This window comes from Ursus maritimus, unplaced genomic scaffold (assembly GCF_017311325.1).
Source record: "Ursus maritimus isolate PB19 unplaced genomic scaffold, ASM1731132v1 scaffold_2, whole genome shotgun sequence".
NCBI lineage: Eukaryota > Metazoa > Chordata > Mammalia > Carnivora > Ursidae > Ursus > Ursus maritimus.
In genome coordinates, this window is record NW_024424452.1 from 3,384,748 (window position 1) to 3,400,787 (window position 16,040).

A 16,040-nucleotide genomic window follows, 5' to 3' on the forward strand; every position below is an offset into this window, starting at 1 on the left:
CCGCTACGGATGCTGGGAGAGCGTGTGCCAGCAGGTGGTTCCGATGTCTCCTTGCCCTATGGGCATGTATTCTCACACTGGGAAGAAAAAACCCATTCAGCTCCTCCTACCCAGGAATCCGGCGTGCGCATAGACAGGGCCCCAGCCCCGGGCCTACGTGCTTAGCCTGCTTCTAGTACAAAGTCAGACTCTGTTTCTTTGAGGAGGGTTGCTATCTCTTCATCACCAGGAACTATATTCAGATGGCTTAACGCACGGACGCCGGGTCACACCTCATTCTTGAGGTTTTAAAAATGTTGTGTTTGCTCATGTTCTTATAGGTAACGTCTGTGTCTGCCAGTGTGGCCTCTGTGTTTAATTGTGAAGATCAGTTTGTCTTTGCAAAATATCTTTCCTCTTTTTTTTTCTCTAGTTTAGGAATACGCATATGTTAATGACACTGGTTGGTTGCTTTTTGTTCTGGGCACAGACTGACCATCTTCCACAGGCTCAGGGGAAGAAGGGGTCGCCACCAAAGCCCCTGGCTGACCCCAGTCCTACGCGAGGCTTGCTTCGGCCTCTGTCTATTGAGCACATCCCAGCACGGCAACACTGCCGGGAGAGAGCGGCTGGCTTCCGCCCAAGCTTTGATCTGTCCTGCGCACCGCTTTAAATTTGCTGAATGGGCATCTCTATTCCCGCAGTCCGCTGCAAATCCTGACAACATAAAAATAATAACACGACCCATAACAGCCGGAGGGGGACATACTGAGGTTAGAGGTGCTTTAAGAGCATTGATTTACATAACTTTCATAGCAGCGGGTGAGTGTCAGAGAGAAGTTCGGAGTTAATAGCTCAGATAACAGAGTTAAACGCACAGACCAGAAGAGAGAGAAAAGCAGTACTGTAAGCAGTCAGCAGTTTGTGACCGACAAGCCAGAGGAGGAAGTACGCTGACTTCACCCCCATTCCCAGGGACGAGTCCGTGGTGCTGTAGGAAGAATTGGGGACTGAGTACCTTGTGGAAATCATGGCCGTCGGGGGTGAGGACGTCGTGACTCTCAGGAGTGAATATGAGAAGAGCCACAAACAGATGGTGAGACGCGGGAAGGACCAGACATGTGACAGAGCAAATGCCGACCCAGAGGAGCTGCCAAGGAGAGCCCAGTGCGGGGCAGGATGCGTGCACACCCAGGCAAAGACGAGCGTCTCTTCACAGATGCCTTAGCGGCTCTGTGCTCTCCGGTGCTCCCCAGAAAGACGGACAAGAAGCTGGCAGAGCAGACCTGGCAGGCACGGCTCAGTACAGAGCACACAGCACACAGCAAATGGGACAGGCCTGGCAGGGCCAGGGCATTCCTCCCACGTCTAGATACCTGTCCCCAGCTCCGAAGGGACCAAGCGGGAGCCTGACCTGTGTTTGTCTGGGTCCTGCCCGCGGGCTGCCGCTGCCTGGCGCTCACCACCGTTCCCCAGAGCTGCCAGACTCAGCAGGTGCCTGGGTGAGGACCAGAGGCCATGGGGATGAAATTCCCTGGAGGCTGCATGACAACGGATGTCCAGAGTGGCTGGTGGCTGGTGGAGTGACTGGTGGGGATGCTGTGTCCTGAAGCCACAGAGGGCGGAGAACTGCCTTTTTCTGTAATGACGTTACAACCCAGAGTGAGTGTGCGTGAGTGTGTGAGTGCACTGGGGCCCTGCGCACCTCCCCTCCCCTCCCCTCCCAGTAGGCCAACGCCCTCCCCATGAGCCACTCCCTGCTGTGCTGCCCCCTCACACAGCCTAACAGACGGAGACCCAGAGCGGGCCCGCCACTTGTTCGCAGTCACACAGCAGAGACTTCCCAGAGCCTGGATCGCAACCCCGGGAGGTGCGTTCCAGAGCATGGGCCTGCCACACCCCAGATGCTGTTCTCCCTTGAAAACACACTCGTGCTGCAGGCACGCAGGACGCGTGGTCTCCAGGAGCCAGGATTTGGCAAGGAGACTCTCCCTTTGCTGGACGATTGGGGCGGATGTTCTCTCTTCACAGGAACAGTATGACTTGGTAGAAAGTGAGACAGACTCAGGGTTCCCGACCCCGTTCTGCTGGTTACTTTCTGTGTGACCTCAGGCAGACCACTTACCCTCTCTGAGCTGTATGGCTTCATGGCCACGTGAGGACACGTAGCTTCTTATCGTGGCCATTGTGGGGGCACAGGGAGCCAGGAGGTCAGCAGGAGAGCCCCATGCGGTGGCTGTGGTGACCACGGCGTCCTCACCCTCAGGAGGCGAGGTGCCCAGGAGTCTCTGAAGGCTCAGGACCAGCTTCCCATGGCACCGAACCCCAGGCGCCCCACTTACAACAGGTGAGGGAAAGAAGGGTGGGAGGAGGGTACAGAGAAGCTCGGCCCGGCTTCTCTGGGCTGCTGGTCATTGGTCCCTGAATGGGGAAGGACACGTGTCTAGCAGGACACCCTGGCCAGAGGCTGGAGGCCAGCTGAGCTGCCCCTGGTAGCCTGGGGACAGCTGGTCGTCGTGGGGAGAAGGAACCATCGGAGGCAAAGCAGCATCCTAGCAATCACACGGAGTCCTGCAAACACGAGGCCTGTGGACTGGGCAGGGAGTGCCGGACCCCCCCCGCCCCATCTGTGTTGTGATGGTGGTGACCAGCAGTTGTCAGGGGCTTGACGCTGATCACGTGGAATCCTCCCCGCCCCGCGGCCTCACATATGGCCAGCTGGGAGAGGCTTGTCATGTGGTTGGACAGATGACGAAGTGCGGGAGCGGGGCAGATGCCTGTAAGCCCAGTCGCCAGCGGAGCCGAAGAAGGTGCGAGAAGGACAACAAAGGAGCGGGGTCGTCTCACCCAGAGAGGCGGGTGGATGGCATGGAATTCCTGAGGCCTTGTCTCTGGGCGGCCATCCCACCCCTAGACCAGCAGAGGCCGAGCTGGTGGAGGACAGAGTTTGGCTCTGCTGGCCTGCCCTCCCCCCGCCCTGGGAGGTCCCTGTTTAACCCCAGCAGGTTGGCTGTCATCCGTGTTTGTGGATGCCACCGCACCCCACCATCTCTGGCTTTAATCAGGGCAGGAGTACAGCTGTCTGCACCCGCGAGGAGGCCGCGCCTGCTGGGTCCCGGGCTGGGCTGACTGTTGGGATTGCCTCTTCAGACGCGGGCGGGGGGCGGCGTCGGCACAGGCTGGTCGGGAGGCTCGGTCATTAATAACGTCTGATCAACCATAATCCCTTGATAATCAAGGAACTTCAAGAGCCGTTCAGAGCCGCGGAAGCCCCCCAGAACTCATGACATGCACCCCGCTGCCTCCTCAGCAGGAGAGGGGGGATTATTTGCAGGGGAGCCCCCAGCTCGGGGGCCATGCTGGGGTTTCCTGGGGGGTGGGCACAGAGGAGGGGCCAACAGCAGGATACAGAGCCACGCCAGCACCAGCTGCCAATCCCAAAGCTGGGATCTGCGGGCAGACGGGGAGGACGACCGAGGAGAAGGACATGTAACCATGGGAGAAGGGTGCACTTGAAGGAACAGTCTAGAAGGAGGCACTGCCCTTGGCCCTGCAAGGGGAAGGGCAGGTAGCGGGAGGGGTGAGGAGGGACAGAAAAAGCAGGGAGCGCTGGGCTTGCCCCTCAGGAGGGATTCCCACCACGTCCTCTCTGCTTCAGCAGCCACAGGGAAGATGAAACTGTTTCCACATCTTGGTGGTGGGAAGGATGAAGGGGAATGAGGGTCATGGAGACCCAGTGCTCAGAGGTTCCATCCGTTACTACAGCTGTGCCCCCTCTCAGATCCCGGCCAAGGAGGAAGGATATCAGGGAAACAAAGCAGAGTGTTGGGCAGGTGGCGGGAATGTGGGGTCCCTAGGGGGTAATGTGACTGACGCGTGGCCCTCCTGCCCCGCCCACAGGGTACCAGATCGCCTACCGCCTGGCCAGCAGCAGCCCCAACACGTTCACCACGGTGGAGGTGGGCGCCACAGTGAGGCAGTTCACAGCCACGGAGCTGGCCCCAGAGTCCGCATACATCTTCAGGCTGTCGGCCAAGACGAGGCAAGGCTGGGGGGAGCCGCTGGAGGCCACCGTCATCACCACTGAGAAGAGAGGTAAGACCCGAGGCCCAAGTCCACTGTCATGGTGCTACAGGGCCCGAATGGGAGCCGCACACTTGCTGGGTCCGCAGCTTCCCGGGTCAGGCCCTGCACCGAAGGGTGTCTACACAGCCCGACATTTACCAGACAGGCAGGAGTGTCCGTCTCTGCTCTCAGAGAGGTTGTGCAACTGGCCTGGGTGGCTGAGTCACCATGTTGGAGGGCAGCTCCCTGAAGCCAGGCACTTGGTCTCCGATGTTCAGAACCACGTGCCCAGCTGAGCAGCTGCTCAAAGAACACGTTTCCTACCAGGCGGTCCTAATGAGGTCTGTCCTCATGGACGCCGCTTCTGTTCAAGCACTGGCGACGTGCTTGTTGTACGTTGTCTTGGTTTATCCTCACCAGCGCCTGGGGAAGAAAGTGCTGTGAGCCCCCGTTCTACAGAAGAGGAAGTGGGGCCCCAGACAGTCAGTCATTTGCTGGGGACACAGCTGTGGTGCAGTGACGTGGACACCCTCCACAGACCCCCCAGGCCATCTCCTCCCACAGAAATCTCCATCTCTGCGAGCCCCTCATGTGCCCTCCAGCCTTGCTCTGGGATCTGCCTCAGCGGGCTCCCTCCCCAGGGCCACCCCAACTCCAGGTTCAGAGGTCAGAGCCAGGCCCAGAGGTCTCGGGGAAGAGGACGACAGGAAGGCACTTGCACACATGTGTGCTGGGACAGATGACCTGTCCTACCTCCCATCTGGGAGTCCCCAAGCACCAGGCTCTGGAGCTGTGTGACCTTAGGCAAGGCCCTTTTCCTCTGTGCCCTGGTGCCCACCTGGTGGCCTCTTGGGAAGCACCCGAGGGCCAGCAGGGTCCGCAGACCTCCAGGAGCAGAGCTGGTGCCATGGCCGCACTCAGAGGGTGAGCCAGGTCCCTGCGGCCTCTGTGATCACTCTGGGACAAGATCTAGAGCAGACAGTCTAAGGGCAGCATGAGTTGAACCCAGAGTGCTTGAAAAACAATCCGAAGGGCCGATCCGAAACCTACAAAAGGTAAAAGGCAGAGGAGGCTAGTGTGCACTGAGCCCTCGCCACATGCTGGCCACATGCTGGCCACGTTCCAGGCATTGCAGCCCGCTGCTCTCTCTAATTCCCACACAAACAGGCCAAGCAGGTGGGGAAGCTGATGCCCCACAAGGTGGAAGGGCCCACCGAGGTCCTGCAGCCACTCAGTGGCCACCCCCACTGGAACACCTGGCTGCCCAGGACAGGGCTGCTCAGCCCAGGCACACGGCTGACCCTTCCAATGGCCAACAGGGGGATGCTGACATCACCTGTCTGTGGCTTCGGGTCTTCCGGGGGCTCCACAACATCCAGGGGAAGGATGAACCCTTCAGCCCGTTGTGAGTCCCCCAACCCCAACCACTGAGCCTCAATCCCCCATAGACGATGACAAAAGCACAGCCCCTACAACGACGCGGTTACCTCTACTGTTAACTGGAGGACAGAAACCTTGGAGTCACCGGAGATGCCAAAGTGTGAAGCAGATGGAGAGACAGCCATGCACACGTGGGCCCCTGGGTATCAGCACACAGCACTGCCCCACTTATGGCCCCTAGCACGGGGGGCCCCCAGAAGACAGGTGCCAGGAGAACCCCCTCCTGCCCTGGTCCTTAGGCTCCTCCTTGTCCAGGACATGCTTGGGGCCCTGAGTGCCTCTCCCAAAGTCTCTTGCCTTCTCCCTCAGAGTTGGGGCAGCCCCATAGGGAAATCCGGCACTTTCTAAGGCACAGGGAAAGACACAGGTTTGCTAAAGGTGTGACGTGACTTAAATCCAGTTGGAAGCATTAACACGAGTGTCCTTCTGAGGCACCCTGGTCTGGTCCACAGCAGGCTGCCGCTGATGGGGCTGGGAGGATGCACGCCCAGACCCCGGCCCACGTCCCAACCACCAGCATCACCTGCCTGGGACCCATAGAGCTTAGGGGATTTCCGCCAGGGCCCGCAGACCCCCCAGCAGTATGCCCAGGAGGGTGGTCCTGACGGCTGGCGAGGGGATGCAAGCCTATTGCTCCCGGTGAGGAGGAATGAGGAGGAACCGGGCAGCCCAAGCGTGTGCTCTCGGAGGAGCACCAGCCACGTCAGGGGGAAGGGCTCCTCCCACCATCACCCCAGGGCCGGCCAGCCGTCGCTGCTTTATTACCCACCACACATTCTCAACAGGATCGATAATCATCATGATAAACAATTAAACAATTATTTCTCCCTCTGTGGAGTTTCTCTGCTGCAATCGATGGGGCGAGGAGATGCACGACGGGAACGATCCACGCTCAGGAGCCAGGTCCCGGCCCCCGGCCCCCGGCGCCCTGCACTCCCAGTCACCAGCGCTGTGGGCACAGAGCGGCCGTGACAGCCCCCGGAGAAGCTGAGTGGGATGCCGTCCATGGTTCAGGCTCGGGTTGGCTTCCAGGGAAGGGAAGTCAGCACAACAAATGCACTGAGCCCGAGCCCGGAGGGAGAGTCCACAGGGCCTGGGGTGTCACTCATAGATGCCCGTAGGGACGTGTGGTCGTCGGGGAGCACATGTGGGCTCACCCCCCTGTCTGTCTCTGCACTGAGAGCAGCGCCCCGGAGGCAAGCCGGGATCTCTAGTCAGATCCAGGCTGGGGCAGGTCCGGAGTCGGCCGTGGAACCAGGAATCAGCTCCCTGTTCTCTGCCCTCCCTGCCTGTGACCTCCGTGGAGCCTTTCTGGAGAAGCAGTCCCTCACGTGTCCTTGGTATGTTCTCTTTTGGTTGCAGAGCGGCCAGCTCCCCCCAGAGAGCTGCTGGTGCCGCAGGCAGAAGTGACCGCGCGCAGCCTCCGGCTCCAGTGGGTCCCGGGCAGCGACGGGGCCTCCCCCATCCGCTACTTCACCGTGCAGGTGCGAGAGCTGCCCCGGGGAGAGTGGCAGACCTACTCCTCGTCCGTCAGCCATGAGGCCACAGCCTGTGCTGTCGAAAGGTACCCAGCGCCAGGCACACCCTCCCCGGGGGATGGAGCATGGAGTCTGGGGGGGCCAGAGATGCATCCAGACAGCTCGTGTCTCCTCCTAGTGCACACTCCCTGTACCAGGAACCAGGACTTCCACCTCCGGGAGCCCACTCTGGCCTCTGCCCTGGGTCTGTCCTTCAGGGCACGCCCTGTGTGGGTGGTGTGCACACCCCAGGTCCCAGGGATGGATGAGGCACAGATGACAGGGCCAGAGAGCCTGGAAGTGTGGGCTCCAGCACCCTATCCCCTGAGAGGCACAGGTGGAGGAGGGGGAGCATGGGGAAAGGGTGTCGGGGGCTGAGAGAGTCGTGCCTTCTCTTTGTGCTCTGTCTCCTAGTCAGTGAGGCAGATGGCTCCCGCTCCTGCTGTCATCCGCTAGTGATGGCTGATCAGGGAAGTGGGAGGGGCCTCCCCACTGCACCATGAGAACCCAGCATTTATCCAGTTACTGAGCGAACCATCAGGCAAAGGCAGAGGGGAGCAGTGCCGGCCACCACAGCTCACCTCTTGGCACCTACAGCCTCATTTGGGCCCCTTCTCATGTTCCCACCCCTCTCTATGGTGAGGGACCAGGGCACTCCCCCCTCTACAGTGCTATGGTGGGGAGATGAGGGCACCCCCTCTATGGTGGGAGACCAGGGTAACTCCCTCTGCATTGGGGGAGGAGGGCACCCCCCTCTACCGTGGGGGATGAGGGCACCCCCCACTATAGTTGGAGACCAGGGCACCCCCCTCTACAATGGGGACAAGAGCACCCCCCTACAGTGGGGACAAGGACACTCCCCTCTACAGTGGGGAACCAGGGCTATGTAACCATCTAGGTGAGGGTTCTCAGCAGTGACCTCAGGCCCTGCACCCCCACCTGGGGGGCCCGGGCTGTGCAGACTCACCACCCTGCAGAAGCCCCCTGGGTCTGTCCAGTGGGCAGGCCTGTCCAGGGAGCCAGCCCAGCGTCGTCCCTGTCCTCCTTCTCTGGCCCTGACTGTGGTTACTTTCCATGAAGCTCACATCAGGCTGTGAGGGGGCCACGAGGGAGCGTGTTCTACAGGCGCCGAGGGTTCCAGGACCCTGGCCAGCACCTCTCGTGGGAAGGGTGGACGAGGGCCTAGACCCCATTTCCCGGGCTGGCCAACATTCCTCTTTCAGACAGAACACCACGTACTCATTGCCCCCTATTCTGGGCACCGTGCTGAGAAAACTCACACATTTCTCACTGAACCCGCATGATGGCCCAGTGGGGGAGATCATCGTCCCCAGTCTACAGAGGAGGGCAGGTCGGAAAGTCATATTCGCCTGCAGCCCCAGCACCTCCCACAGGGGTCCTGACCAAGGTCACCTGGCTCAGCTCCTGCAGGAGGCTGAACCTGAGCCCAGGGAAAGGAGCAGCCAGGGCGGGGTGCCAGAGTGGGGGCTTCTGCAGCCTCCATCCTCAGACACAGACACCCCACCCCCAGCACAGTTCAGGCTGTGGGGGAGGGGCGGGGGCTGACATGCGGCTCTGTCACTGCCTCTGGCATGCGGCAACAGCAAGGTTTAGAGAAAAAAGGAGCGCCCCCTGCCCCGGGTTTGAGGTGTAAGCATGTGACCGAGGTGACGTGTGACACACACATGGGTGTGGTCAGCACTGGGGCATCACGGGAAGGCAGACTTTGAGGCCACAACTGCCCAGGCTCATGTCAGCTTCTGGCCACCTGCATAGTGGGTGGTCTTGGACGGCTCCTCAGCACTCACCCTCCGGCTTGTTGCACAGTCTGGGACCATGCAGGGCCTGGCGGCACCAGGCCGGGAGCAGTGGCGGCCACCCTACACTGCCCACCCAGGAGGCACGGCTGCGTGTTGAGCGTGCGTCCTCTAAGCACATCGGTGGGCGGCCCCAAGCAGGTGGCACAGATGTCCCGGCATCTCCGTCATGGCTCCCAGACCTAATGCCCCCTGTGGGGAAGGCCTTCAGAGCAGGTTACAGTCCAAGAAGGAAGGCAGCTCGTCGCTTACAGCTCTAGCTCCCTGGGGCCCAAACGATACTCCGTGCCCAGTGACCCCCTCATCACACGCTCCCGGGAGTGCCAGCTGCGTCTGAAAGCCGAGGGCGAACAGTCCCCGGGCACAAGGGCTGTTTCCAGTAGGGCCAGAGGCACCACCTGGACTCCTACTTGAAGGGGCAACAGTAGCTCAGATGTGTGCGGTGGTGAGTTGGTGTTTAGAAAACTAGCTACGGCTCCATCTTTCCTTACGCTCCTCACGGTAGGAGAAGGAGACTGGAATGGCATCTGGGCGATGCCCACCTCTGTGACCTGGTCTGGGGGCTCCGGGTGCGAAAGCTCCCGTGGGCTCTTCCTGGTCGTGGTTACAATCACTGTCGCTGTCCTTTCTGTTGCCACTCTGACACTAGACAGCATTGCATCCTTTTCAGCACTTTCCGTGCGCTGCTCCAGACGCGGTCCGCAGCGGGCTGCAGACCAGACCTCACGGATGAGGAGGTAGAGGCAGAGACGTCCTCAGTTGTGAGCGTGCTCCTCCAGAGGGAAACCGAGTCCCTCAGAGCCCCTAGCTCTGACATTCGCTGGGCCTGTGGCTCGAAGCCTCACGGCTGCAGACCACACAGCTCATTTATGAGAGTCGGTGTGTTATCACCTCAGCTACCCGTTGGCCCATCGGTGGCCACGGGGCCGGGGCAGGTCTGCCATGTAAGCTTGCCAAGCCTGGCTTCCTCATCTGTGAAAGATGGAGATGGACGGACACCCCGCCTCTCCTCTCAGCTCTGAGACCCCAAGGTTTGCCTCCGTAGTGGACGGCAGGGACCCGGCAGCCAACTCAGAAGGCAAGCCGCAGCAGCCCCGCTCTGTCCTCCCAGCTTTCTGCCAGCACTCCTCTCACCACACTGCCCAAGCGGCCCCACTCTCAGCCCCCAGAGGAGATCACCCCTAGCTGCTGGCACCACCCCATCCAGAGCCCAGAACCCCCCCGCACAGCCCCAAGGGTCAGGGGGCATGGCCCGGCGTGCCCAGATGGCTTCATAAACCACACTCTGTTGCACTGGGTGCCTAGCTTAATTAGAATGTGCTTGTGGCTGAAAATAACATCCCCCCTTTGTGTAACCATCTGAAAGAGAGGGGAAAATAAACTCCAATGGCCTTTTCTGTCCTGGGGCCTCCTGAGATAAAACAGACAATTATGAGCAGGGTACTTCACATTGGAAGGGGAGGGTCCCTATTTGCTGCCAAACAGTCTGATTTGGTATGGGAGACGCCGTGGCCAGTCCACTCCAGGGCCCCCTCTGCCCGTCAGCAGACACACGCCACGGGCCGAGTTTCCAGGAAAGCCGCACTTTTTTTGCCCGCCGCCATGGCGTGGCCTCCCTCCTGTTCCAATAGCTTCAGAGCTACTTTATCTTTTCCTTTCTCGACGTTCTTTTTACATTTTACTTTTGCCAATTGCATGCTATCTGCTAATGACCAGAAAACGTAAAAGTTTAAACCAAAGTTCAACGCAAAAGTTTCACCATCTGCATCGTCGAGCGGCTGTCCCCACATCTAAAGGGTGTGGGTCTGGGGCAGGAGGGCAGGCACCAGCTTGAGGGACATATCAGGGCTGCATCCCACAGACATGCAGTACAGTCGAGGAGGAGAAGGCCCCTGAGCCCAGAGCCAGACAGACATTCTGGGTGTCACTAGGATGGGACTGCAGCAGTGTGAGCTCAGGTCACATATACACTGATAACAGGTCCTGCTGGTCCTCTGAGCATCCCCAGGGTGACACTATGGACCCAACCAGGAGGGCCGAAAGGGGATTACCGTGTGAACCTAGAGGGATTCAGTTCAAGTCAGGATGCCGGCCCCATCTCCACTGGGTTCTTTCTTTTCTTCTTCTGTGTCATCTTTAAAAATAAAGCCATGTGAAAAGTCAGGTCAGTTTGGCCAAGGATATTATGCATGGGTTCGATAGTCTTTGCTCTTTGTGATGCAAATCACGAGTTCTTAATAGATGTTTTCAGTATCTTAAAGGTGAGTGAATAAATACATAAAGGAAGCCTAGGTAGCTTCTAAAAGGATCAGGACTCAGGCTTCATTATCATAACCAAACCGGGTGAATGAACATGGGGAGCGCCTTCTGTCTATGAGACTCTGCTTCCAGCTCCGTGGGGGGAACAGGGACAGGAAGCCGAGTCCGTGCCCCCACCCCCACCCAAATACTTTGGCCGCGGAGCCAAACGCAGACAAGAGGGCAGGCAGGGCACTCAGGTCAAGAACAAGCTTGCTTTCTAAGTGTGCTTGCATCCTGCAAGCGCGGACGGTGAGGGTCCTGTGCCCCCAGACAGCTGGGGGACGTTTACCTAAATCCAGCCAGTCTCCAACTTCAGATGGCAGAAAACTGGCACATAAGGATGCTGAGTGGGAAGAGGCCAAGGGAGGCTGCGCGTGGTGGATGCATCTGGGGACAGCGAGGTCGCTGTGGGCAGGGGCAGGGGGCAGCCTTTGGGAAGATGAGAAAGAGGAGGTGACGCTTAGAAATTGCCTTCTCTATGAGGGGGTCCTGTGACTGTCACAGTGGCCCTGGGAGCAGTGGGTCCCAGTACCGCCGTTCTCACAGATGAATAAAGGGAGCCTCAGAGAAGTTCAAGGACTGACCCAGGCTGGGGGGGCAGGACCAGACTCTGGATTCTGGTTGGGCCGACCCCAAGGTGGACCTGGACGAGTGAACAGGGAGCAGAATTGGGGGAAATGCGAGGGGTTGAGGAAGAGTGTCCAGGGTGGTTTGTGCCTTTCTTCACGGGTCACCACTCCCCTCAGGGGGGAGCACGGCAGGAGCACGGGGGTGGGTGGAGGCCGGTTCAAGACTGGGAGGTAGACCAGGGGTCCGAAGGACAGGCTACTCAGGGATGAGGAGGAGGGGCTGAGTGAGCTTGCAGACCATGCGGCTGAGCCCAAGGACAGGAGAGACTACACGAGGGGACTGTTGTCACCTCCCGTCGGGCTCCCCTCCCATCGGGCTCCCTTCGTTGCCGCCGAGTTTCTCATGGCCTGTTTTTAGGGCATCTGGTGGGCTTCTTACTCTGAGGTAAGGGTGAGCTCCTGCAGCTCAGCCTGTGTGCCCTGCACCCCCCCCCCCCAACCAGACAGCTAACAGTCCTGTGAATGTTGCGGACCCAGGAACGGGCCTAATGCTGGGAACTCTGCTTCCTGCTCTCCATGCACCCTCCCCCAACCTCAGACCAGGAGGGGCCTCCTCCAGCCTGGAGCGTACCTCACCCCTGCTGTGTGCCCCGGGTGGGAACGGAGGAGCTGGCTCTGGCCTCAAATTCTGAAAGCTTAGAGAGCAGAGAGGTACTAAACACGTAGGGATCAGTGACGTGTCCAACACGTGTCCTAAATGCAACGTGCTAAGTGAACGTAAGCACTAAATTCAAGGACGAGGACGTTTCCCGCACAGGGACACATGCCAGATGCCATGCATCCTCTCATTCACCCCTCCCAAGTCCCACCCCCATTCCTCCCTCCCTGCCTTCCTCCCTGCCTTCCTCCCTCCTTCCCTCCCTCCCTTCCTCCCTCCCTTACTTCCTCCCTCCCTCTCTTCCTTCCCCCCTTCCTCCCTTCCTTCACAGATACTCCACCGAGCACCTCCTGGGCCCTGGCCTTGTTCCTGGCACTCTGGGCACGGCAGTAAACAAGGCCGCCTCGATCCGTGTCCCTGTGGGGAAGGCAGGTTACTTACAAATCATGGTGGGGTTGGTGAGGGGACAGAAGGGCCGAGAGGACAGCGTGCAGGGCATGGGCTCTTCCTGGAGCCACTTGAGCTGAGGCCCGAGGGTCCTGATGGTAAGAATAGCCGGGATTCCGTGAGCACCCGTGTGTGCCAGAGTCTCTTCCAAGCGCTTCTCCTGAATGCGATCCGCACAAGCGCCTCACGATCTCGGTGCTCCCGTCAGCCCAGGTGAGGACCTGCCCGAGGTTACATGGGGATTATATTGAAGGCAGTTTGGCTCTGAAGTGTGCGCCCCTGGCAACCGCCCTCTAATCTGAGAAGGAGACGCTAATGCAAATGCGGGGCCTCAGGTGGTTGAGGCAGGAACCAAAGGAGAAAACCATGTGGTTGTCACCAGAATTAGATAAAATAGCTCCTAGGAAGCTAGGAACAGAAGGGAAATTATTTGTTTTAACTTAATAAAGAATAGCTCCCCCAGAAACCAGGAGCAAAGATCATTGTTAAGGGTAGAACTTTGGAAGCACCCCCAGGACAACCAGGGCCACAGCAAGGTCACCCAGCACGGCTTCTCCCGCTGTGGAACAGGGGTGCAGAGAGGCCAGGGGACAGGCCCTCGGTCGCCGACCAGCTGTGGCAGGGCAAGCTGGCGTGGTGGAGGGCTTGAGGGAAGAGCATCCTTCGAGGGGCCGGCCGACAGAGAACCACTGTAATCCCATTTTAGGCAGGAGGGCATACGAAAACACAGAGGAAGATTCTTCCGATCCTGTGTCCAAAGATGATTATCAGTCTTTGAAAACGCAGAATCCTTCCTCTAGGCAAAAGATTACCCAGACCCCCCTTGCAAACCAGATGGATGTGGGGCTGCTGTTGGCTGACTGGGGGGGGGGGGTGCATGGGAACCCCCTGCTCTCCTAGAGGACCCCTCAGAGCCTCCGGGATTCCACGGTGCTCAGTTTGAAACCCATGAGTTTATAGTTTGGCCTGGGAGGGGGGACAGGGGACTGGCTTGGAGGCAGTGAGGTTTGCCCAGTGGTAGCTGAGGAAGCAGGCAGAGTCCAGAGGCACTCCTGGTCTCCTAGTCTGGGAGATGGACACGGACAGAGCCTCCTCCGAAACAGAGCTGCAGTCAGCGGGCAAGGGGTGGGGGGGTCTCCTCATCTGCTCCTTCAGAAGTAACGGCAAGGACGGCCAGAGGAGCAGGCTGCCCAGGGACCCGAGGAAGACCGGAGCTCATCTGCTCAGAAGTCTGTCCGGAGTCTGTGTTAGTCCAGAGCTCAGCACAGACCATCAACACAGACTGTGTCGATGGAGGGAGGGAGGGAGGCCTGAGCGGTGGCAGCGAGCCATGCTCCTGGAGCGTTAGTGCCCCTTAAATCCCTGTCAGCGGGTGAGCCGGGACGTTTCCCCCACGGACAGTTGGCATCACCTCGGTCTTAGGTACAGCGGAGAGGTTGCCTCAAAACAAGACCCTCTTCTAGTCCTGGCCAAGCCAAGGGCAAGGGATTTAATGGGACCGGGCCTCTATTTTCTCATCCCCACGAAGGGAATCATAATGAGTCCACCCCACAGAGCTGCTGTGCGGTGGACCCAGGCACTACCTGGCCGGGGCTTGGCACCAGGTCCAGCTGGGTACACGGCGGGGACAAGAGGCAGGCGGGGGTGGACCGTGGAGCCAGGCGGGCCCAGCCGGCGCGGACCTCCACAAAGGCGCGTTCGCAGGCGAGGGAGGAAGTGGTTAGGCGGGCCCTGGTTTCACGCTCTGAATCCTGTGAGGGCTGCAGTAATTAGCTCCTCCTGAGAAGTTCTAGTCCCTCAGAGAGCCGTGATTGGCTTTGCAGGAGAGGCTCTAATTACAGGAGGAGCCCTGAGTAAAACCTCCACCCCAGGCCAAGACATTCCGCACTCCCCTCCATCTGGAAAGCCCTCCGTCCCTGGGGGCAGGCTCAGAGACATCCCTCCCCAGGCAGGGCGGATTCCGGGTCCCCAAGTGAGCGCCTCTTCCTCCGGGCTGCTCCCTATGCTCGCCTCCCTATGGCAGGACAGAGGGAAGGGCTCAGGCCCTCAGGGCTCTTCTGTGTTTCAGGCTGAGGCCGTTCACCTCCTACAAGCTGCGCCTGAAAGCCACCAATGACATCGGGGACAGTGACTTCAGTGCAGAGACGGACGCGGTCACCACGCTGCAGGACGGTGAGCCAGCTGGGACCCAGGCGGGCATGCAGACACCAGCCCCTGCCCGGCTGCCGCCTTTGGATCCCGAGACATGGGCTCCCAGAGAGAGGCCCCGCTTTCATCCCAAGCCAGGAAGGGGTCACCCGGGGTGGGGGGGGCGGTGGCTGGCGAGCAGTAGGATTCAATTAGCAGCAGACAGCTCGGAGCGCTCCATACAGCCTGTGGCCGTGAAGCCGACTTCAAGGGCTCGCAAGTGGAATGGGGGTTCCTTTGATCGGCTTCCAAACCCCTACGATCCATTAGCATCCTACAAGTTGAATAATTTATAGGGTCATTAAAAATAAATGTCGAAGGGTAGCTGGGTTTTGAGAGAGGTTTCCCCATTTTTCTCATTCTCAAACCGCTCTGCAGTTTTGCCATTTTGACAGAAGCACAGGGAAGTGATGGAGGTGAGATCCCCTCAAAGCTCCAGGTGGCTCTTACCCACGCTTTCCCACCTCAGAGGAGCAGACCCACAGATCCCTTGTGATTTCGGGTGCCGATCCTGCCAGGCCCAGTGGCAGGCCGACTTTTAGGATCGGAGGGTCATTCTTGCTTCACAGATGCTGGGGCCGGGATCCCGGGCTGCGAGTCTGAGCCCTCAGCTCACCCAACAGCTGGGTACTCATTTCCCACGTTTCCACCCTCCTCCTTTCTAACCTGGGAGCATGGCTTCACCAACATGGGGCCTCGGGCGAGCCGAGGGCCAGCAGAGGGGTTCAGGGGGACCCTTCCAGCTTCTCGGCCTCGTGCAGGATTCCTGGGCTGCACACCCAGGGCGCCCGTCGCGGGACAGGCCCCTCAAGTTGTCTTTGTAGCTCGTATTTTAATACTACATTTAAAACAACTGAGGTTCTGTTCAGGAGGAAGCACTAATTCTTAAAAGAAAGGGACAAACACAGTGAGCTGATTTTGTTGGTGAGTCTTTGAGGAAATGGCAAGCCGGCAAGCAGAACACCACAGACTCCCTTTGCCCTTACACGGTTCAGGCTCCGCCAGAACTGGCCTATTTGGAAAAAAAAAAAAAAAACATTCAAGGGCCTCTCCAGGTTCC

General features: G+C 59.3%; 1 protein-coding gene across 1 annotated transcript in view; it reads left to right on the forward strand.

Annotated features, from left to right (window-relative positions):
• The window catches only part of LOC103670078 (protein sidekick-1), a 118,019-nt gene that overhangs the window by 25,499 nt on the left and 76,480 nt on the right, over positions 1–16,040 (forward strand). Inside the window, exons 7-9 of the mRNA XM_040634716.1 lie at positions 3,880–4,074; positions 6,847–7,048; positions 14,862–14,965. Of these exons, the coding sequence (XP_040490650.1) occupies positions 3,880–4,074; positions 6,847–7,048; positions 14,862–14,965 (501 nt within the window). The remainder of the gene's footprint in view (positions 1–3,879; positions 4,075–6,846; positions 7,049–14,861; positions 14,966–16,040) is intronic.